Source organism: Stegastes partitus, unplaced genomic scaffold (genome assembly GCF_000690725.1).
Source record: "Stegastes partitus isolate 25-593 unplaced genomic scaffold, Stegastes_partitus-1.0.2 Scaffold85, whole genome shotgun sequence".
Lineage (NCBI taxonomy): Eukaryota > Metazoa > Chordata > Actinopteri > Pomacentridae > Stegastes > Stegastes partitus.
Window position 1 is genome coordinate 221,915 of NW_007577816.1, and position 23,745 is coordinate 245,659.

Sequence of the window (23,745 nt, forward strand, 5' to 3'; positions counted from 1 at the left end):
AATTACAATTCCTTTGTAGCACAGTGAGAGAACTCTACTCAAGACTGTGCAGCAGTCTGGTTAACTTCCTCTCTCTCGCAAGGCTTAAAATCTGTGCATGTCTGCAGGCCTCAGTGGCTTTAAATATCACTATAAAACAGTCACAGTTCTGTTTCATAGGAAAGCTGTTGCTACATTGCTTCAACTTTTAAGTTAGATTATAAATTGTCTGTAATAAGTACAGTATGTTAACATGTGATATCAAACTGTTGGCATCACAAGTAAAGGCAAACCTATTGACATGATTACGTTTCCTGCAGCCAAATAGTCAATATGCTGTTTGAAGTAGCTGCTGTGTCCACACTTGGTGACAATCATTTCAGTTGCTCTGCTTGCATGATATAATGCAGATTCTTTCATAAATTCTTTCCAGTGTTAGGATTTTAAACAGCCGTAGGATGAAGACAGTTAGCACTGGTTATATAACGGTCTCAGCATCTGGAAACCTCCAGACTTGAGCACCAGCCAGCACTGGGAATCTACACTCTTGCCCAACCTTGACACAGGAAAACAGGGTGAGACGGCCAAACGCTAGGCTGTGCATCAGGAGAGTATGACAATATTTATATTTATATCATCACCAGGGTAGGATTTCTGGCACCACAACATTGTCGCACCTGTTATTTCAGTCAGCCTTAGAGTGCCAGGTTTCAGGGTGAAGGGTTAGGTGTCCGTCTCTCTCAGGGCCACGAGTGTGCATGGTTGTGTGTCCTTTAGCATGCATGTGAATGGGTGGATAATTATGTATGTGTGTGAAGGTGCAAAATGGATTATTTTAATAGACAGTGCATCAAAATTCTGAAATACAGGTCTGTTCATGTATGTTTGTTGGTATTTACAAAAATTAATAGCAGCCATCTGAGAGGAATGCAAAAAACACTTACAGAGGAATTCAAACATACTGTACAAACACAGCGCAAAGACACAGAGACTGCAACAGTGACGCAAAGTTCCTCTGCTGCTGTCATGTAGCTATGCAATCATCATTCAGAGGAAAAGATCACAGTGTCGCCTAACATGGCAGCCAACAAGATTGAAGCGAGAGGAGCCAGACGGTCGTTTGGTTTCGGCGCTTCATCTTTGTGAGTTGAACGGACACATACGACTCCCCTTGATTTAGTCACACAAATATTTCTGTGCAATGTTAAATTGGTCTCCAGATCTTATTAAATTATTGATTGAGGAGGTATGCAGTGATGGATGGCAACTGCACAGTGATGAAGAAAGCTTAGCTATAGTCTGTGAGCTGAATTATTGAAAAAGATAATAACGTGCAGGTTAAATAAAAAGGTTAGTCTACAAGGAAATTCAGAGGGTGAGATACTACTTTATAATAACTCCCTTAAATATTAGGTATGGTGCACTGGTGCTTTCACAGATGGGTTTCAGCAGCCAAGAACATTTTTTAGAAGTGTAACCACAAAGAGCACATCCTGCGAGGATAAGTCAAATATAGTTACTTTGCAATGTGATGTGAAAAAAGAAGAGAAATCATTAAGTCCTTATGTTTATTACACAAAAAGAACAACAAAGGCATCACCTTCATCATATGATTCATCACTGTGACTCAAAAAAACTGAACTACTCAGCTGAGTAATGTCCTGATATGTGACCATTCAGAATTAGTAAAAGTAGAAAAAAGGCTTTTCTTTTCTTTTATAAGCATCATTAAGTATGTTAAGCAAAAAAAAAAAAAAAAAAAAGCAGGCCCTCGTGGATGAGGTTTAACATCATTTGTTTGGGAAACAACAGCAGTGGGCGGACAGACAAAAAGAAATGCCATTACAAACAATCCATTTAATTTTCAAATCAAGTAAATGCGTAAGAAACCAGCCTTTGGTACAAAGTTATTAAAAAAGGAACCCACATCTATCGTTTTATGTCAAGTAGATGTTTTTGCTTAATTATGAAAAATGTAAAGCCAAACATGAGGGTAATGCAAAAATTTTTTAGTCACAGGCAAGGTACAGTCCAGGCATGTACTGTGGGTGATATTCGAGAAGGCAGAAAACCGACACTGCTTTATTCAGCACACTGAGAAAATAACGCGAGGAAATCTTTGCTCCGCTGTCTTTATCTCTGTATACAATGCGATGCTGCATCTTGAGTATGTAACATCACACTTTGTGCAAAAAGCACACAAATATGTTGCACGCAAAATACAAAATAAAGTACATCGTAAATACATCAGTCTGGTTTTCACTTGGCTGAAAGTTTGTAGATCATTTTTACATGAACTAGCATCGACTTGAAGTAAGTACAGGACAGAGGGAGTAGTGAAGGGTCCTTTTGTTGGTAGATATACAAGGCTACACTAGTCAAAGCTAGAATCCAGACCTGAGCATAGGATATCCATTCAGATGGTTGGCATGAATGAATGACACACTGGCTGAGGTCATTCTTTGGAAAGTCATGTTTTCACTGTCCTCTGATGCTATGCATGATTCCAGGCAGGTTACTCAGAGCGTACTGCTGAATAACTGATGTTGTTTCAGGTCCTTTACTTGCCTTTCTTGGTCAGTTAGGCTCCACGGGATGCCACGTACATTCTAAGAGTGAGTTGAACTCACAGCTAAAGCACTTCTGAGTCTGTAGTAGTGGAGAAGCAGTCTGGATTTGGTATATACAACAGTATAAAGAGGGAAAAAAGGAAGGTTCCAAGTTCAGATGTTGTCACTGAAGGCTTCTGGTTGGTTCAAACACACAGTGTAATGGAGATCAAATGATGACCGTCTCTATGTGAAAGGCGTGTGAGTAGGTAAAGGAGGAGCTGTGTTTCAGGAGGGGGAAGGCTGGAGGCCCCACAGGGGTGGAGGAAGGAGAGGAGGAGGTGGACGAAGTCGGGGAGCGGCTGGCCCAGCGGGAGGGGAGGCGACGGTTGGCTGGACGAGCAGGCCTCGAAAAGTTCTTCTGGACGGAGGAGGAAGAGACAGAAGGCTCGTCATGTTCCTGTGGAGAAATAAATGAATTAACATTTAGGATTATCACACCGCTCTGTCTACAATCTAATTCACACACTCAGATACTTTACATTTTGTCACGTGTTCCATCTGTTGTCTTCTTGACCCTGGGGAACACAACAGGCATATTTCAAACAGGAACACTAAAAAAGTCAGCAAACTCATGTGAAAAGGTCACACAAGCAGATCCCATTGATTTTGGTCAAGAGGGAAGTTGAACTCTTAATACCTTACACGTGTTGCGGTTCTACCATTTAGGAGCACTTCAAAATCTCAACGTTTTATCTTGGACGGTGCTCTGCGGGTGAAGTTAAACTGAAGTGGTGCCTCTAATTACATTCTTTTCATGAGGTCAAATAAAATTGGCTTGATAATTGCGCCCACAATTTCTTTAACATTTGCATGACTTTAAAGCAGCATAATCACTTCAGCTTTCTCCTTTCTGTGGTCTGCCAAGGGCATTTAGTCAGCTGGCTTCTTGCAGATACTTCTGTAATTACAACACAAAGGCCAGAAAAACACTTCCACTATGAGGCCCTGTGGAAGGACTGAGAGATGAAAGACAAACTGGTGAGAGCGATTCACCTCCTGCCTAGTATAAACTTTATATACCCCACTGCCAGTTCCTCCTGTTGGGAGCCTTTAAGCAATGGATTGGCCCAGATGCCCAGATTATAATGGAGGCTTTGGCCTGCTTCTGTCTCTTAGCACATACCAGAAATAAACAACATTCCCACCGGAGCTGTCCTCAGTCAAGGGCAATCACTTAGTGTTTTTAGAATGGAATGGAACAGAATGAAATGTACAAGTTCATCCAGGTTCACCGGCATATCTGGCCTTCAAAGTATAGTTTGATTTAATTATATTTTAGCCAAAACCAAATGTACACTTGCATACTTCATTCCAACCAAATGGAACCATCTGCACAGTGCTGGGTGGTAAGACATTTGCATATATGTAGTAAGTGTGTGTACGTGTATCAGGCTGTACCCACCTGCACTATAAGCTGTATCTCTTTCACACCCATGCCACTGTGGCTGCTGAGCTGTGCATGTGTGGTGTGTGTCTGTGCAGTGTGTGACATCTGTGTGTGTCTCAGAGTAGCAGGTAAAGGCAGAGGCTCCATGTCCAGCATGTCCAGTTCTGTGACATTCTCCTCCTGCCTAACATTGAAGTTAGGGCTTGAAGCCACCTCGTTCAGTTGGCTGTGGCTCTGTTGTGCTCGAGCTGCACTCTCGTAATTTTTTAGGATCCTTTCCACTGCCCCATAGTTGGACCTGGATCCCTCAGGACGTGGGTATGCAGCAAGAGTGAGGGGCTTCCAGGGATGGTCATTCATCATTCGAGGTCCAGGTCTGGAGGAGTCAGACACATGTCTTGGCTGTGTCATCTGTCTTTGTTTGTTCTCAGCAGACAACTGTTGGAGTGAGACATCAGCTCTGGCTGTCTGAGGCTTTGCTCCATGGGGATCCTCTTTCTTAGAGCTGGAATCATCAGCAGGCTGACCTGGCTGGGTATTTGCAGGCAAGACAGACTCAGAAAAAAAAGCCTCTGTGGCTGCTTTGGGTTGTGTTTTTCTGGAAGGACTGCTTGCTGTTCGAACTTTGTGTTTGACCTCACAATGGAGTACAGCATTCTGAGAGGTCTCCCTGAGTTCAGCCTGCGGCTGGTCAGGTGAAAAGACAGGAGGGGGTCCTTGCTTTATCCTGACGTCTTGGGCTTCAGGAGCACATCTCATTCGCCTCAACTGGACCTCACTGTTCTGTGTTATGGGTTCTGAGATGGAGAGTGGTAATGTCACCTCAGGATGTGAATCCATGATGTTAGTGCTGACATCAGTACAATGTTGCTGAAATTTAATGTCTTTGGGAGAAAAACCTTCATCTGATGCTGTCAGGATTGGTTGGCAACCCACAGAGCTGGTGTCTGTTACAGTAAAAGTGTTTTGCTCCTCTACGCCACGGCCCATCTCAGCCTGAAACAAAGTTCTGTTGAACTCTGCTGTTTTTTGTTCCAGCATTATGTTTCTCTTGGAGCCCTGGAGTTTAGGGCTGACAGGTGTTATTTCCAGAGAGGACAACAGCAAATCAACAGGTAAGTCTCTGACAATTGAAGGTATTTGTAGCTCAGGGCTTTTTAAGTTCACGCCAGGTCTGTAATCTGAGCGCAAGTCTTTCGCAGCACTCAGTATGTTGACTTCAGAGAAGCTTTTCTGGACAGTCCCATATGTAGATAACTTACTGTTAGTGAACTTGCTTGCATCACAGGACCAGCGACTGTGGCAGCAGCCTGTATTACAGTTAGAGTTAGCAGGTACAGAGCATGATGCCATCACTCCATCTATGAAAACTTTGCCTTCGTTTTCTTGCAGCATAGCTTCAAACTTCCTGACAATGGATGGGCTGCTGCACTTTCTGTCCACCAGAACACAGGGGCTGTGGCACTTCCTCACAGTCGCCATGGGGGATTCTGGGATGTGGAGTTCTGTTTCTTGATGAGAGCTCAGATTCCAGGAGGAGGTGCGGGGAGGGATGGGTGGGGCTGCTGTATCCGTTTCAGAGTGTACTCCAGGGCTTGTCTGTGCGCCTCTGTAGCTATCTGGATCAGCAGTGCTTGCTGTCCTGCTCTCCCTTGGCCCTCTGTTGGCCTGCCAGGTGTTATCTGGTGACAAGGTGATCCAGTTTTCTCTCTCCAAGGCCCGAAGGTCATCGTAGATCTGGCTGAGGTCACAAGGAGCTTCATCTACCTCTGGGCAGGTTTTATCTTGGCCAAAGAGAATCTCACTATCCCCAGGTAGGCACAGGGATTCTGATCGATTCCTGAAAGGAATTAAAGAGTACTTTTACCCCTATCTCGTTTAATAAAATCTCAATCACTTGAGACATGTTAAAATGTAATTTATGATTCAGTCACAGCCCTGAAACAAACATGGCACTGAAAGTATGCACATGGTAAGCCTCAGCATGTAGCGATTATAGTAATTCCATGTTGGTACCAGGAAGTGAACATAGCAAGGGGGATTTACCTCTTATCTCCACTCTTCTTTCTGATCTCATCCTGGTAGCTACAAAGCTCTTCACTTACACGAGCTATCTCCTTCAGAGCCTGCGATCAGAGACAAGGAGGAAAAAGAAAGAAATAGACAATTTGAATACTGTGTATTAATTAAGTATTGTGCAAATGAAACTTAAAGCTTTAACTCTGTGGTGAGCCAAATAAAGAGAACTGTATCCTTAAGCCTAGTGATGGCTAAAACATGAACACAGCAACACTTATAATCAAAAACATTTATGACAGCAACACAGAAAAGTAAAGGTGAGAGATCGCAAATATGCTGCATACTGCATAGTGTTAAGAGCACATAAAAATAGTTAAACTCACTCACAGCATTGAGAGCAGTGGTGTTCTTCTTCTTGTCACTGCCGTAACTCAGTCCTGCCCAGACAGGACTTTCTTGAGGATTAGCGTGGACGCTTGTTTCATTTCCTTTAGAGGTGTATTCCTGTGCTACTCCACATCCAGGAGCTCCGTGAAAAATAGCATCCAGCTCTGTTGTATCCACAGCTTCCTTACAATCACTGACGGAGTCTTGAAGCCAAGTTCCTCTGGATCTCAGTTCATTAACAAGCTCAGGTTGTGGATGTTCACTATGAGTGAACTGACTACCAACATTAAATTCACTGAAGCCATCCGCCTGGAAACAGGTGGACTGCTGACTGTCTCTGTTACGACAACCCCCATTGCCACTGATGTCTCTGTTGTGACCAAAGCCAGGCACAGGTGGATGTCTGGTCGGTTCTGATTGACTGCTGTCACTGAGCAGACTGGAGCCTGTGCTGGTGGAACGTATGCTGAGCCTGTTCACAACGTCATCGTCATCCTGCCTCCTGCCGTCCCGCTCGGTCCCCCCACGCTTGGTTTTCACCTCACAATACAGCTAGAGATGGGAAAAAGAAGCAGAGGTCAAAATGTATTCAGCTAGAAAAAACACACACTCAACAATAGGTTTAAGATAAGAGATAAGATCAGATAAAACTTTATTAATCCTGAAGGAAATTCTTGTGCCAGATATTGCTCATAAAAAACAAAATGGGCATAAAATAAGAAATTCAAAAGGTAGAAAAGCAATAAGATATAAGTATGATACAGTACTGAAATAAAATAAGCAAGCTAAAATAAGGTTAGAATAGACCCGTAAAAAGTCATGCCGGTAATAAGTAATATCACACATGATAATGAAATATTGCACCTAAAAATGAGATGAAAATGAAATGTTGTCCATGAAACTGAAATATTATTTGTGAGAAATGAAAGAATAATTGCAAATTACATATTGTAAATTAAATGAAATGCTACACATGATACCGAAACTCATATTGCACGAACTACTGAGAAGTAATATTCCAAATTACGTTGATATTGTTGTTGAGATTTAAGTGTCCACTGTTTTCCAAAGACGAAGGAAAAACAACACTACGGTTAATTTATTTCAATAGGCCAATTATTAACAATTAAATCACAACTACATATCCAGTATCAAATTAGTGTGTAGCAGTCTATATTATGACAGTACTTTCTGTAACTAATATGAGGGGTTAAGATGAAGTTAAATATATGGGTAAAAGACTCACACAGTGTGCAGAATGTAAATGCCACAATATGATTATATAGAAATATTTTACTGTTTGAGCACGATTACCAGCTAAAGTTGGATGATGAGAAGTCAGGCAAGAGAGCACTAAAACTAGCAAACATTTTTAGACCACAGAAGATTTAAAAAAACATTCAGGGAATTCTTTCAAATAAAATTGGATAACCTCTGGCCTTCTACCATGAAAATCTCAAAATAGTACCTATTTCATGTTGACTGGGCTCCCTTCCCATCATGCAACGTCTGCATGGGACTACTGCCTTTTAGCCTGCTTTATTCCTCTGTCGCTTTCCTCTCTCATTTTCTGGTCTCAAAGGGGCAAATGAGAGCCACATGTTCTTTTCATAGCAAATTGTTCCAGTGCTTTCCCTCTCTGTCCAACTACTTGGATATGGCTTCACTCATAAAAAAGCAAAACAAAAAAAAAAACACTAATCTGCTCTTCTGGGCATGTCAGATGTTAATCCACTGCTAGACTTGGGCTTTGTCATCACCCGTGTTAAACTGTCTCTTTCTTTGCCTTTGTAATTCTCTCTTAGGCATATTCATTTGTTCTGAATTACTTCCTTATCTATTCCTTCTCATCCTATTATACTTTTCTCGTCAGCTCGTTTTAATCTAATTCCTTCTTTGCGACCCAACTTGTTGAAGACGAGTCTCATTATGGCTGCAGCTAAAATGAGTTTTCAATGTAAGTTTATCTGCTTAATAATTTGGTAATAGATAGACTGACTGATGTAAACACATTTTTAAAAATTCTCATAAGTTCCTATAGGTCATGGTCGCTTTTTTCGATTACTTACATAAGACAAGTAGATTTATTACTATGCAGCAGCAAATTGTCACATTTGAGAAAGTGGAAGCAGCTACATTTGTGCATTTTTGCTTGTAAAACAACAGTTAATCTTATTGCTGAGTTACTTTTCAGTCAATAGGACACTAATTTACTAGTTGTTTCTATTGCTCATTTTCCCCTGAGAATAATTTCCTAAAATGAAATATATCCTAAAAACTAAAACTGGTCCAAAATGAGTTCGCTCTCTAACTGACATGATTAGGCATATTTCTAAACATAAACAAATTGACATTTTCCTAAAGTTGATTTCATTTTTTAACTTTCTCTTCAGAAATATGTCAATAATGTGATACAAAGGTGGTACTAAGGGCACAATATCAATGCATTCTCAAAATGATAAATATGACTGCATAATAAACATTTCTGATTACAGCCACCTGTGGAGCAGTACATTTTTATCTTTTAATCTTTTGTAAATAACTTTCTGTTGCCTGCCAGGTTCCCCATCTACACCACTCCAGCTCATGGTCCATCTCAAACTGTTTCTGTCTTAGAGATCAGAGAAGCTGCAGATCTCTTGCTCTCCCTCCTCGGACTCCTTGCTCAGATCTTGGATGTTGTTTTGACAGTGTTGATGCTGAGCAGGATGTGTAGGAGGGAGGTGTTACACACTGCGGGCAGCTCAGCACATAGGAAGCCATATATCATATATGACTTAGGTCAAACATCCTCGGAATGATGGACAATTAAAAATGCAGAGATTCAAAAACAATGTAGAAGAGCTTGGAAAGAGGATTTCATCTTTTTGAGAGTCTCTGCTATCTGTCTGGCCTTTTCTTTTATCTAAATCCAACTTAAACCGCAAAGTAAATCATCAAATCTTTATAAATTGTGGACATATTCTCATGAAGCCCCACACTCAGAGCATCTTACCTCCTCTATTTTCTTCTGCATATCCTTCAGCTGGCTCTCCCACTCTCTTCTCTCCACATTGAATCTTTCCAGCAGCTCGGCTTTCTCCCTCAACCAGTCCCGCTCATTGTGCTCCAGCCGGCAGCGCAGGTCCATGGCTGCTGAATGTGTGTCAGCCAGGATCCTCCGCTGCTCTTCCCTCTCCTTGCGGAGCGTCGAGGTCTCGCCGGTCTGCTCCCGAGGACTCCGCGATGCCACAGAGCCGGATCCTGCTGCTGACTGCACCCCTCCACTGGCCAACCCGGTAGCTTCTCTACCCTCCAACTGCGTGAAGCAGACAGGGAGTGCAGAGGGCACAGAGGAGGGAGAGAGAAGTGAGCAGGGAGATGGACAGGGAGAGAGTGGGAGAGACGGCGGTGATAAAGGATTGATTGCAGTTGGAGAACCGGAGGACGAGAGCCAGATAACGAGACATGCAAAGCAGGGGTGGGAGAATATGTTAAAAGTGGAATTGAGAGAATGAAGGAGTGGCAGGAAGAGAAGGTGGAGGAAGTGGGGGAATAAAGCACCGTGGGGATAAGTGTGAGTGGGTTCATAGGAGGGAAGAGGGAGAAAAGACAAAAGATTGAACAGTGAAAATATCCTGTAAGAACTCGCGCTCTGGGTTCATGGGTTCAGGGTTCAAGCTTCTTTTCAATGGTACTTTACTGACACAGGATACAGTGCAGGATACGGGAGATTCAGGAACAGCAAAATATGTCAGCAGATGTGGCCTAGTCAAACGATACCCTGGTGATGCCGTTTTTAAGAGAAACACAGATCTATACAAAGATAACAACTAAAGCTTCTGATTTCGAGCAATGCCGACATACGAAAATGCTAATTTAATTGGGCTCCATTTGAAATTTTTGTTCTAATTTTGATAAAACTGATTGCCCGCTATCAATGCCCTTTTTAAGTAAAATACCATGGGCATTTCCCCTGGGACTTTCCCTGTGTCAGGGCCAAAAACTTCAGCTGAAAGCATGTCACTACTTTACAGAGACTGAGAAGAAGTGCTGCAAATCTACACATTGATTAATACAGTGTTCTTAAGACAGACTCCAGAATTCACTGACTGAATTCACTAGCAACAAAGACTTAAGAACTGGTCGCATCTTAACATAGAAAAATGCTCTCAGGAAATCCCCTCTGAATTGTTCTTTTAACAGAAAGTTCCCTGATCCGTAGAATATCCTCTCATTAAAAAACTAAGAATAAGGGTGTGTTGTAGTGCATAGATGTGTACATTCTGTGGTAAATGTGCATTTTTGTTGCTAGTAAAAACGGGGAAAAAAATGTTGGCTTTGGTACTGGAAAGGACCCAAGACAACGCCTGTGCATGTATTCACGTGCATCTGTGAGTGTGTGTGTGTGTGTGTGTCTTTTGTGCATATGAGCATGCCTCAATGTGTTATTTCAGTGTTCAGCCACAGACATCAACCAAAGCCTTCTTACAAGCCTCGGTCATGGTGCTATTTCTGCCTGTGGCCTCGGGTCAAGAAATTATGGTGTAGAAAAACAAGTCAACCCATTCTGTCTGCCTGTGGCTCTTCTCAAAGTTCTCCACAATTAGAGATGGATGATGATGGGTGCTGTCCGCAGTCTATTTCAATGTTCAAATGTAAACAAATAGTGAAAGTGCAAAAACAAGATGCTTGGAGTCACAATGAAGAGCCAAGCACCGTTTTCATTGTTTGAGAATGCAAATGTTTTCATTTCATGTCTTCTTAATGGAAATTCTGGAGCAACCGAACATGTAAACAAGAACGCTCATTACCGGCATCCAGTTCACGGAAACACACTCATGCAGACGTGCACCCTCAAATTCAGTCTTGAGAAGCCGCTTCCAACTTCTTCTGGCCACCCTGACTGTCAGTGCATAGGGTATATAAAGGTAACTGTGTCACCAGGGTGACCCACTATAAATAGCGGACACACAGCCTTGTACAATGTCACATTCCGAGGGGAGGTGGGGAGCCGAGGTAAAGGGAGGAGGGGGAGTTGGCTGCTAAGACAGAGTGAGATGTCTCCTAGCTGCCAGCAGCATTCATAAATCAGTGGCATGCGGAGAAATATGCCTGAAAATATCCGGCCCAAGACTTCTGCCTGGGAGCTTGGATGCTTTCTCGGTATTTGGTGGTAGAAATGCCCAGAAAGAATGTGGAGTCAACATACAGTAGTGACATACAGCCATAATCTACTGTGGAGAAAAGGTGTGTAATTAAAATCTCAAGAATAGAATACGCAAATAAACAACTGTTGATGAGCTGCAACCATGTTTATGCTAAACTGACACGCATGGGATCAGAGCCCATAATCTCTTGTGCAGTGATTACAGTACATCACACAGTGTCAGCTGAGCCAAATTTTAAATGAAGTATTGACGAAGCTGAACTGTTTGATCCAATTAAAAACAGAATACATTTTTTAAAAAATGTCTGATTATATTATATAGGAGCTGGAAGTAGTAGAAGTTTCTCTCTCCTGGTCAGGATTTCTTTGCTGTGTCAATATCCAGATGCCGTTTTACTTTCTGGTTCACTGAAAATTCCTACTTAGTGAATCTGTACATACTGTAATCAACATCCCAAAGAGCAAGAGTTCAGGTGAACCCGTCTTCACTGTCTGACTCAGCTGGTCATCGTGATCAGCATTAGCATTCAAACTGTCCTAACAATTACCTTCAAGCTCTTTAACACTCTGTTTTCACTCCGTCTGAGCTAAAAATGGCCACCACTGGTACAGTGAAACCAGCATGTGGAAAATGACAGAGGAGTTTCTCACCCTTGTTGAAATTGTTCACATTTCACTTCTAAGTGAAATGAAGTTACGCCCTTTTTGGCCCCCTGACCTCGCCTTCTTGTTAAGGTTTTGTCTGTGTTAAAATCAGTCTGTGCTTGATGTGTGCAGCAGTTCGTACATAAATAAATGAAGTAAATCTTTCAAAATGTATCGCATACAGTGTGTTGCGTGGATTTAGAGAACAGGATTTCAACAAATAGTCAAAGATCAACATGCAAATTGCAAAACAATCTTATTTTCTTGCACTAAAACAGACCAACATTTGGTTCTGGAAAAATTTACTCTAAACTGTCCCATGTGAAAAACAAGTTGGCTGCAAACGTGTTAAGTCTGTAAATCAGTCACTTGATTACTCAGCTGCAAATGATTTCAGAAAACCTGACTTGTATTTTGAACCTTATGAGCAGCCTTAGATTAGCACTTGGTAAACATGTACCCAAAACTATAAACTGTGGCGGGATGTGGCATCAAGACAAAACAACTTTTACAATGGAACTAACCCCACTCAGCATGGCCTCACCCCAGGTCACATTTCCATTTGGTCTGTTTGTGCAATCAGTGTAGAAAACTACACGGGAATGTCTGCAAGTGTGAGCAGTTTTCCATTCTGAATAACTGTACATTTGGAATATTCACACACATGCAAATACACAAACTGTGATGAGCGCTTTGCAAATACACAAAAAAGACAGACACTGAGACATCCCTCCTGTCCTTGGTAGGTAACTGCCTCTAATAAAAATGCTTTACATGTACCGGCATCTTGGCAAAAACATTGTGCGTGTTTTTGTGTGATCCTCTGCATAAACTGAATTATCATTCTCTTGCTGCCTGACTGGGCTTCACAAACACAAAGCAGAACAGTAAATGTCTGTTTTTGCATGGCTCTTTGTCAACCCCACTGTGAGAAGGCCAGACGGACAAAGAGAGGAGCTGAAGAGTAACAGTGTGTCCTCAACTCACATAAAGGAAACTGCATTAGCTACTAAACCAACTGTGTGTGTGTGTGTGTGTGTGTGTGTGTGTGTGTGTATGTGTGTGTGTGATCTGTGATCTGGTAAATCCATGTTACTGTGCTGAATTCCTGCTTTATCGTGTCACCAGTGGTTTGTCCAACTGCTCTCCAGTAGCACTGCAGCAGCTTGTTAATTTCCAGCACCATATTATGGAATTTCTGAACTTTATCGCAGTGAGAGAATCATTAGCTTCAGACTAAAGGAGAGCAGATGCATTAACAATCAGTGTTATGTCTGTGATAAGAATCAGACAGGCTCAGATGATAAAGACGCTGTCTGAACTACAGATATAAAAAGCACAGAGGCACGAAAAGACAGTCAGCAGGGAGAGAAATCCAAATCTGAACAGAGTCAAAAGTTTTCAGATTTTTAATCTACAAAAGGCTGAACAAGTCTCGTCAGGTTTAGACTTCTACTTTAAGCGAGCCAAATAAATCCATCTTCTGATAGAACCAGGGAAAAAAAGCTAAATCCCTAAAAGCCACATTGCTTTGAAGAATAGCTTTGCACGGTCATTCAAGTGATTGGTACATTGCCTGACACAGCATGGCACTGGTATGCAAACTTAACTCTGTGTATTTTCTTCCCATTTCAAGCAAATTTAACAGCAGCTTTCTTTTGCCAAAACAGACTAATATCTCATCTGCTTAGAGCTAGCTGTTAAAAGCCAAGTGTCATCTGGCTGAGCGGGGATAACTAAGTTTGTCTCCTCAGTGCAAATCTTTTGTCTAAGCTGAGGCTCGAGCTGGACGGATGCCACAGTGACTTATAACCCTGCCATATGGGTGGCGAGTCCAATTTACACCACCCTGAATGCCAGACATGCACAGACACAGGAAAATGCACAAACATAATACACACAAGGAACAACATTGATAGTAGCTGAAATCAAACATTCTTCACTGTATGTGCAGTGCAGTTGTTAACGATTGCTGTTTAACAAGATAACTTTTTGGATTTTGGATAACTATCTTCATACTTGCGGATGTGTCAGCACACACACTTCAACACAACACAAACACAAAACTGTCTAAAACTCCACATTTGACGTACTGCTTTTTGTGTACAGTGAAAGACTCTAAAATCCCACCCATACAGCATCATCATCCATCACCTACCTGCGCAATCCTGCATTTGAGCTCAGCTTTCTCCAGCTCCCAGGCACATCTGTCTCTGGTATACTGCAGCTGGAGCTCGCTCCTCTTCTCCTCCTCTCTCTTCACCTCCGCCTGCACTTCGTCCAAAACCGTCTTCAGGTCCAACAGAATCCTCCTGTTCTCCCCTCCCTGCATGGAAACACAGTTGGCAGCAATCTTGTCAATCAAACATGCCAGATGAACTGCCTGCTCACCCAAATGCAGTGACAGTATCACACCTCTCATCACAATCACACTGAGGGCCTATGAAGGAAATCAATGCTTGATTATAAATTATCCATCTATCTATACACCGCTTAATCCTCACTAGGGTTGATTATAAATTAGATTTTGAATTTGAATCTAGTAAGAATATTCTAGGAAAAATAAAGATGATACCACAAAATAAGACAAACCCACTGTGACTAATCTACCACAGGCAATCAGTAACTTCCCATGCGTCCTGACGCAGGAAATGCGCACACAAAAACACACTCAGCTTTCACAGGGGAGGTAAATATCCCCAATTACTTGTATGTCAGCCACTTCTCTCAACAATGACTCCTTCTCTCGCATCCATTCCTCCTTGTCCTGTACGTGTCGCTTTTTCAAATCTTCAAACTTCTTTTTTAGCCGAATGTGCTGTGTTTGCTGCTGGTGCTGCTGCTGCTGGGGTTCGGGTCCGGGCCACATTTGTCCCCTGAGGATCTCAAGCTGCGTCCCTGCTCCACCCTCTCCTCCACCCGGGGAAGCACCGAACTGGGGCTCGTAGGTCTGACTGAAGACGGTGGGTGGAGAGGAGATCCTCCTCAGCGGGCTGCGGCTTTTGCCCCTTCCTCTATCTGCCCTCTCCATCCTGGTGCACGGCACAAACTCCCATCCCTGAGACGGCACGTATCCCCCACCGGCACCGCCCCCAGCGTGCAGCCCCGAGCCGTTCATAAACGCACTCCACATTTCCCAAGTGCATTAAAACATAAAACTTAAAACAGAAACTTAACTGGACTAATTAGTAGAAGCTGATCACCAAGCTATTTTGTAAGTATCCATGTCTGCTCTGTAAAGCGAACACTGGAATAATCTCTGATACAGTTTAACATAGTTTCCCATCAACTCAAACTGTTGTGGTGACCAGCGGCATAATAAAAGCGCCAGTTATCCAAACCCAGCCAGGTCCCCCGCCGGCCACACAGCAGCACCAAGGGCAGCAGTCACCGCTGTGCGAACCGGACTGGACGCTTTGGTCCCCTCCATGTCCAAACGGAGACTCGGTCAAGCCGTCATTCTGGTGCCAGAGTCCCCACGGTGCGTCCTATGTGTCTTTCAAATCTCTCCTCACTGCTGCTTGTACATGTTTACATGCAGAGCCCTCAGGACGCTGCGTGTCTCTGCGCTGCACTGAGGCGACAATCCAGAGCTTGGATGTGACAGACACCCAGTAACCGCTCCGAGGCGAATGGGAGAAGCTCCCAAAAATATCCCGTCGAGCACTGATGTAAGAGCAGCGGAGAGTATTTTTACACCTCCCCTGTAACCAGGACGTTATTTTCCCGAAGCCAGATAGCTGAACGGCGCCTGGAGGAGGCAGCGGCCGTTAATCAACACCGGGACGCTCTAATTAGCCCGCGGCGCTGGATGTGCCACCTTGCGCTGTCCCCATGGCAACGAATCAATTCCGCCGGAGCGCAAAAACAACGCTAAAGTTTACCATTTTAGACGCAACAAACTACTTCTCTCGACTCCGACAGCACAAAAAGTTACACTAAACGTCCTACTACTCGTGCAAAACAACTCCTGGGTGTCTTACCTCCCCTGTAAACAAAGCTGGTTCGGCCACCTCCTTTATTTTGCCATTTGGAGCCGCGGTAGCTTTACGCACATCCTTCTGCCATCTGCTGTCTTAGCATGAGAGGGGGATGACTATCACGAGGAAAGCGACGAGGGGTGGGATTTTATTTGAGAGATGGATCTACAGTAGCTCGTCTGTATCAGGGCCTGAAAAGAGTAACTGTTAAGTAGTAATGCTAAGTAACAGTAACGCGCCTGGCTGCTGCAGTCTTACCTCGATGCTGGACGTTGCAATGAATGTCCTCATTCAAAAGCAGCCCACATTGTAGCCAGTGAAGTAGCTGAAACGCTGTCTGTACTGGAATGCAGTGGCTTAGTTAAAAACAACTGGAGAGCCTACAGCTGAAATGATGCTTTCATTAACTGGAATAAACTCCCCCTTTCTCCTCCTCCTCCTCCCTGCCTGCACAGCTGGCCCTAATATTTGACGTAAAACATCCCACCGGTGGGTTGAAAGCAGTGGACCGGTACCGCCTCCGTCCTGGTGGTCAGGTCCGCTGGTTAAACAGATCCTCCTTCACTTATTTTTGGCTCTACTTTTCAGACCCACCCAAGGGCGCTTTAGCACAATTCTGCCAATGCCCCCTATAATACTCCCCACAGCCCTCCAGATAATTTGTTGCAGATTATGTTGACACTGTGTCATGACTCAGAACAGTTGCCTAAGAAGAACTTGCAAGACGTGAGCCCATTTGTTTCAATGTCAGACAGTCTGAGTGTCAATGTTATTGTGGGAGTGTGCTTGGGTGTCCTGTGCTGTTATGAGCAGGGGGCAGAGCCAAGGGGTGGCCAAGGCCTACTCAGAGTATGATTGCCATGTCTGATGAAGACTTTGAATGCGGACAGTGGATGTTCACACTGTTCTGGTCCTGCTGCAAACCGTATATCAAACAGAGAAACAAACAGAGGTCCCATTGATGTTGCTGAAAGGCCAGCTGTGGCTTTGCACTTTTCACAGGATCTGACCATAGCACAGGATTTCTGGAGAAATCAGAACTTCCTACTGTGTTTTGACAAAACTGATGGAAAGCACATACAAATCAAAGCACTTCCAAAGTCCTGCAGCCTCTACTTCAATTACAACACTTTTGATGATGAATTATAAAAGGTGCAGATGACGAAGAATCTCCTTGTGTAGTCTCTACTTATAGCAAACATTTGTTTGAAGCATCATTTGTTTTCCTGTGCAGTCAGCACATTTGCAGTTGCAACTTTTGGGTCTGTGTGGACCACTACGGACTCGGATAGATTATGAAATTCACATCATGTGTAACTGTGCAGACGTGAACGCAGAAAGCATGAACTAACCTTAAATTCTGGCTACCCCACATAATAGATAGTAAAGCTTCTTTGAGGGCGACACATATTCATAGAGTTGGAGTTATGTTCTGATGCTAATGTAATTTAATTTGTAAAATCAACTATTTAAAAAAAAAAAAAAAGCATGAGATGGAAAAACAGTTTTAGATGTTGGGGTGTTTTTCTTTTTGTATTTTCAGTTGACAGTAGCATACACACACACACACAAAGATTCACGCAATAGGTGAATGATTAAAAAAATAATAATCAAAAGTGACCAAAATGAAAGAGTTTTTGGTCTATTGCAATGTGCCACACAAAAAAATGGCATCATTTCTCTGCTACCCCAGTATAAGTAATGATCTCAGCCTGGCTACACATTTAATGACTGTCTGCCTCCGTCACTGATCAAAACACAAATTTCCGTAATGACTATGTCTTCCTGCACTGACATGCAAAAGTCATACATACACATCAAAAATAAAGAAAATCTTACAACCCATTTTCAATTCCTCAACTGAAGAGAAAACAGTGACCCTGAAGGCTACAGACAAGATGCTTTTCAGCTCTTCACGGTTTAGAAAACAGATTTTTATCGCTTAACAGCAAGCTAAAGTTTTCCCCTCTGCATTTTTGAATCTAATTAAAGCTCTTGCACAACCACACAGATCTTTCCAGATACAGTGGCTGATTAGACCTCTGCTCAGGTTGAAACTAAATTGAGCTACGCAGGCATTAGGTCACCGGTTTCTATGCACTAATGAGGCTGAATGCTGTCCCACCCTGATTAACAAATAAGTGAGGCATCTGTCAATCAAGCACAGTCAGTGTGTGCCCACGCAGTCCTGAGAGGAAGTCAAATTAGGCATAAAGTGAAAACACCTGTGTGGGAGTATTACGGATGTATAGAGCCTTGGAGAACATTTTTAAAACTGGAACTCAAGATTGTTTTGAAAAAAATGACTCACAGTAAGAGAATTTAATGACACACTCACCTAACACTCCACCGTCGCTCCAAGCTGTGTGGTCTCCAGTAAATGTTGAAAGCATCTGAGTAGTTGAGTGGCTTGGGTCATACTTGGAAAGTGATAATATCCTGTACCTTGAGTGACCTTATGTGACGATGTGTTCAGCATAACAGAATGGAAATGAATGAAAAAGTTAAACAAAGAAAATAAAAAAAGGAACAATGAAGATGTGCATAACGTAATAGTGAATATGTGCTTTACAGAACAAAAAACAGGGTGAAAAGAAATACCAATTTAAAAATGGTGGCATAAGAGAGTGAGGAAAACAGAACAAGGATGAGGATCAGCAAAATAATGGGCTGGAACATCTTGATGGATGACAGTGAAATGAAAATGGGGAGGCGAGGGAGTGAAGAGCAGAATGACAAGCGGTTAGAACAAGAAAAGCCCATATCAGACAGCACAAAGACTAGAGCAAGTCACGTGTTTGCATCAGCTTACAGACAGCGGCTCCTCGGCCTGTTTATCCTCCTGCTTGGGGACATCCAGCCGGTCTATGAAGCTCTGCAGCTCCTTTCTGAAGGCCTTCATCTGGGCGTTGATGCGATACAGGAGCTCATGTTCTCTGATCCTGTGGAGCAGACGGAGAATGTGGTGTGCACTAGACGGAAACAGGGCGGTGACCACACAGAGCTGTAAGATGTGTTTTTTTACCTGCCACCCTCCTCATCCTCATCCAGCCGAGCAAACAGCTCCCCGTTGGTGACGTACACTCGGGCCTCAGCGATGATAGTGCTGGTGTCAGCGATGAGCCTATCGATGGTCCGACCCAGCCTCTCCGCCTCGATGCGGATGTCTATCATCTGTTGCCGGTCCTTCAGGCTTCTGGATAAAAAACGACTGTCTACAGGTGAGTAAAGGGAACGCGTCGGGGTGAGGCAGCGGATGTTCCTCACCTCGTCCGAGTCACTCTCCCCCCCGATGGGGCCCTCTCGCTTGCGGTGCGGAGGGAGGAGGCGAGGGGAGGAGGCCGAGGCCGAGGGGGTGTCGTCGTCCCGTCCTCCGTCGCTTTCGGCGTCGCTGTCTCGAGGGCTGCCGCGGATGCCCAGGTGGGAGGCCAGGTCGTAGCGCTGCATGTTGGAGAGCAACACACGGTTCTCGTACTGGAGCTGCATAACTTTGCCGCTCAGCTCATTGATCTGCAGTCGTGCTGCTTTCAGCTCCTCCTGGAGGGCCTCTACTTTAGCAGGGTCAGCTCCTCCTGGGGTTGAAACAAGGCAACAATGAAAAGTGGAACACTTCTGCAAATTAGACCTTAATGCACAGCTCCTAGAGGTTTAATGTAGCATATTTTTCACCTGGCACAGATTTATTACACTGAAAGAGAAGCTATATCTTATTCTTTGCAGTGACGCTGATTTATTTCCTGCAAAAACACAGTTTACTGTTGGAAAAAAAATTTATTCAGACAAACCTCCTCCATGTCTTGATCCAGGTTCATGGGATCCAGCCTTGTATTTAAGTTTATTGAGCTCATTTGTCACCTAACGATGAAACTGATTGTTATTCCCATGTTTGATATCATCAGTTTCAAATAGCAGAAAGCTTTTATACAAAGTCTCAAAGTGACTGATGATAAAAATATTAGCAACAGACAAGAAACAGGAGACATTTAGCATTTTACATACAGTAGCAGTGTGTAGCAGAGTGAATCATCAAATTCATTTTAAGAAAAGTTGTTCAAAGCTTTACAGTACTGAATATGGTGGACTGAGCCAGACAGAAAAACTAAACGCAGCCTTTTATCCCGTCTATGGTTTTCAGGCGGTTACTTCCACTTAGTTCCTGACTCAAAGACTGATGCAGGAAACCAATTGAAAGAATTCGTAGCGCTTTTAGCAGAATTTTCATAGGACAGACCACACCATGTACCTTTTTGTTCTCTTCTTCTATATCTGCTAGATTTCTGCGGAGAAGTTCTGCCTCATCTTCCACCAGCTGAAGCTGCTGCCTCAGCTCTGACAGGGCCTCTCCCTGCTCTCTGCTCTGCTGACCTCCACTGCTGGAGCCGTCCACTCCGGCTGCCGCCAGACTAGAAGAAAGTGGAGAGAAGCACTGTTAGCTATCAGATTAAGCTTTTTCTTAGTATATTTTTGCAAAAACATAGGTTTCACCAACTCAACCGTGAAAATAATTAACAAAATTGCAGACTTGATTCTCCCCAATGCGAGAAAATAATGTTTTTCTTTCTATATTAGCTATCACTGCATTTCAATCAGCAATCTCCTGGTTGAATCCAGTTTCATGAATGAGTGCAGATCACCTGTCCTCCCTCATGTCGTCCAGCTCAGCCTTCAGTCCTCTGTTCTCCACCTCCAGCTCCACGATCTTCCTCCCTAAAATGTTCGCCTCCTCCTCCACGAGACGCAAACGGAGCTTCAGCTCGGATTCGCGGGTGGTGGGAGGCCCTCCAGCCTCACCTTTAGGCAGAGGACTGTCCACGTCCCCGTAGAAGGATCGGTACTTCAGCAGCTCCTGCTCTAGCCGATCCTTCTCTTTGTCAATCTTTGCCATCTTTTTCCTCATCAAGATGGCCTCCTCCTTGATGAAGGCTAGCTGGCATTTCAGATCCTCGTTTTCTTCCTTTGAAGAGAGCAAACAGTTTTAAATGGATTACAGACAGAAATGTAAGAATAAGCACTAGCAATGTAGCTTTTCTCGAGCAAGTTGTAATGAATTGAGTAGTGTGCTTAAAAATCTGCATTCCTGCACCGTTTCATTGCCTAAACACACATTATAGTAGGATGATGACCATGTTTTTCCATGTTGCTTTTGCTCACTACAAATCACAACTTACTGATGCCCAGCTCTGCATATTACATTTTGTTTTCATTTGGAAATTGCTTTGGAAAATAACCACATTATGAAACACATCCTCAGGTTTATACCTTTATAATCTAATAATGCAAATGCTGACTCACCTCGATCGGTGTCTGCGGAGCCTTTCTCTCAGCCTTCTGCCCATCCTTGCTTCCTTTTCTTTTTAGTGAGAGCTGCAGGGAAACAGTGGTTACATCATCATCATCATCATCAGCTCACTGTTTTCTTACTGAAGGCAGTGATATCATCCAGATTTATGGAACACCGAAGGCTTGCTAATGGAAAAACAGGACCGCTTAAGCTCCCCCTCAAGAACATTTCTGGTAAAAATATTCAAATTCAAACCACGCTGCTCTCAGTGCAAGTGTTTTTTTAGAGCCTTGAAGTAAAAAAAAAAAAACAAGCACAAAAAAAATGTCTGTGTTCAAATGTGTATCTCATGAATCATTAATATTATTAAGACTGCTATGTTACTGCTGGGCATTGGGAGGAAATTAGTAGGCTGGCATTGTGCTTAACCAGACGTACCTGAGGTTTTAGGTTTGTTTTTGTCGTTTTGCAAATTCTTTCAAATTTAAGCCCACATATAGTTAACTTTTCACTACATAGGTAGAAAATTACATGCAGTAAAATGGCATTTTAGTCAGTCATAATGACTTTATTTAACTGTTCTTTTCAGAAGCACAGTTTAGAAAGTCCTGTATAGAACTGTGTTTCTACATTTTGTCTGTCGCACGCCTTTACATGTGTACATGTCAGACACTGGCACATACTGCCTTGTAAACACTGCTCTGTTCACCCCCTCCCTCAACTTTCACCAGTGATAGTGATACTTACCATCTCACATCTTCAGCATAACCTTGGTAGTGCCCAGACAACAATTAGCACTGCAGAACGAGAACAAATAAAGACAAACTCTTCTCAGTCCCTCACCTCTTTGGCTTTCTCCAGTTCATTTTGCAGGGCCTGTTTGGTGACCTCCACCTCTATCAGCTGCTGCCTCAGCTTCTCATTCTCCTCCTCCGTCTTTGTTCTCTTCTCCTCCACATTCTCCAGCTCATGGTGCAGACGCACGGACACATCCTTAGCCACCTGGAGGAAGGGACACAAACAGAAGGAAAGACAGGATTTACAGGCACAGCTATTGTTCATGAATATGTACAAAGATGATGATCAGGCCTCCACAGACTCACCTTCAGGTCTTGTTCCAGACTTCTGAGCAGCTCTCCATCCACTTGGCCACTTTCTGTGATCCTAAGCCTCTTTCTTTCGGCCTTCTTTAGGCGATACTGGAGGATCCGACAGTTCTTGTTGGCTCTCTCCAGCTCTCTGCGCATGTCCTGTAGCTGGCAGGCGTCTTCTTCATAGAAGGTGTCCCGCATCTCATCCATCTCTGCCCGCATCTCCTCGATTTCAGTCTAACAAAATAAATGCGTCACAAAATCATCAAATTTAGCATCTATCCTCAAATAAGAAGGTCAGACCCTTTCAAATATACCTTTCAGTAGCATTACAGTGGCTATGTTTACCATGCAGCCTGCATGCATGCAGGCCTACAACAGGTGCCACAATCACATCTCATATCGCTTCATGCAAAAGAGATCTAATTTGTCAAATCTTGGACCATATCGTCAGTTTACCTTCAGATCGTCATTTTCGTCCTCCAGCCTCTCGATCTCGTCCTGCAGCTTCTGGTCCGGCTGTGGAGCCAGCTGTGGGGTGTCGGGCTCCGGGGACAGCTCCGGCTCTGAGGCCGGTGGAGATGCTGATTTCGTCTGCATCTTTGTCCCTTTCTTCCCCAGGCTCTTATTCAGGTGAAACTGTATCAGCTCAGACTGCAAGCATCCCTCCTTCCAGAAACCGGGTCCGCAGCCCACCGTGCTTTTGGAGCTCTTCTTGCTGCTGCTGCTGCTCGTCGTCGCGGCGGCCTCGCCTCCTTTCGGGGTTTTGCTCCTCAGTTTGGGGGATTTGGATGCGCAGGGCTGGTCGGAGACGACGCGGTTAGGATCTGCTCTGGAGGGCGAGGAAGCATCGGCAACGACACGCGGGGAGTCCTCTGCGGTTTGGACGGGGGCGGCGGCGGAAGCGGACGCGGGCCTGCTTAGCGTCGGGCTTTCAGCACCAGCAGCCTGGACAGCAGCCGCGCCTCTGACGGCAGGAGCGCCTCCGGCCTGCCGCTCCCTGCCGGTGGAGACGGGAGAATGACCTCGGCTGCCTCTTCCTCCCCCTCCTGCTCCTCCTTGCTTTGACGTGATGGGCTTTGATGAGTTGCTGCCCTTCTGCGTAGCTTTGGACCCGGCGTCTTTCAGGCCGGCCGGAGACGACGATCGCTGCTGCTGCCTCCGGCTGCTATTGTCTGGCTGCCGCGGCGCGTCGGCAGATGATGGGTTCATCAT

General features: G+C 43.9%; 2 protein-coding genes across 4 annotated transcripts; both read right to left on the reverse strand.

Moving 5' to 3' along the window:
- Positions 1-1,533: 1,533 nt before the first annotated feature.
- On the reverse strand, positions 1,534-15,888 carry mtcl3a (MTCL family member 3a). Of its 3 annotated transcripts, XM_008276973.1 has the most exons (8): positions 14,886-15,888; positions 14,337-14,504; positions 9,380-9,682; positions 6,385-6,936; positions 6,025-6,104; positions 3,994-5,818; positions 3,071-3,106; positions 2,897-2,988 (listed from the first exon to the last, which is right to left on the reverse strand). In XM_008276973.1, exons 1-7 carry the CDS (start codon positions 15,309-15,311, stop codon positions 3,077-3,079), a joined length of 3,384 nt encoding a protein of 1,127 aa, XP_008275195.1. In that variant the 5' UTR covers positions 15,312-15,888; the 3' UTR covers positions 2,897-2,988; positions 3,071-3,076. The 3 variants fall into 3 exon arrangements, with proteins under 3 accessions (XP_008275194.1, XP_008275197.1, XP_008275195.1); XM_008276972.1 differs by lacking the exon at positions 3,071-3,106 and having other exon boundaries at positions 1,534-2,988; XM_008276975.1 differs by lacking the exons at positions 3,071-3,106; positions 14,886-15,888 and having other exon boundaries at positions 1,534-2,988; positions 14,337-14,633.
- A 2,838-nt stretch (positions 15,889-18,726) lies between these two features.
- mtcl3 (MTCL family member 3) lies at positions 18,727-23,745 on the reverse strand. Its single transcript, XM_008276976.1, has 10 exons — positions 22,990-23,745; positions 22,543-22,767; positions 22,283-22,441; positions 21,451-21,522; positions 20,793-21,112; positions 20,402-20,561; positions 19,944-20,013; positions 19,184-19,730; positions 18,971-19,100; positions 18,727-18,837 (listed from the first exon to the last, which is right to left on the reverse strand). Exons 1-10 carry the CDS (start codon positions 23,743-23,745, stop codon positions 18,727-18,729), a joined length of 2,550 nt encoding a protein of 849 aa, XP_008275198.1.

Bases quoted from the DNA above. Each gene is read 5' to 3' on its own strand.
- mtcl3a (XM_008276972.1), bottom strand. From the start codon at position 15,311: ATGTGGAGTGCGTTTATGAACGGCTCGGGGCTGCACGCTGGGGGCGGT. The intron at 14,505-14,885 runs GTAATTGGGGAT...GTTTCCATGCAG, and splicing joins GAGAAGTGGCTGACATACAA to GGAGGGGAGAACAGGAGGAT. The intron at 5,819-6,024 runs GTAAATCCCCCT...AATTCCTTTCAG, and splicing joins AAGAAGAGTGGAGATAAGAG to GAATCGATCAGAATCCCTGT.
- mtcl3 (XM_008276976.1), bottom strand. From the start codon at position 23,745: ATGATGAACCCATCATCTGCCGACGCGCCGCGGCAGCCAGACAATAGC. The intron at 22,768-22,989 runs GTAAACTGACGA...TTATTTTGTTAG, and splicing joins ACGAAAATGACGATCTGAAG to ACTGAAATCGAGGAGATGCG. The intron at 19,731-19,943 runs GTTTGTCTGAAT...TTTCAACCCCAG, and splicing joins TGGATCAAGACATGGAGGAG to GAGGAGCTGACCCTGCTAAA.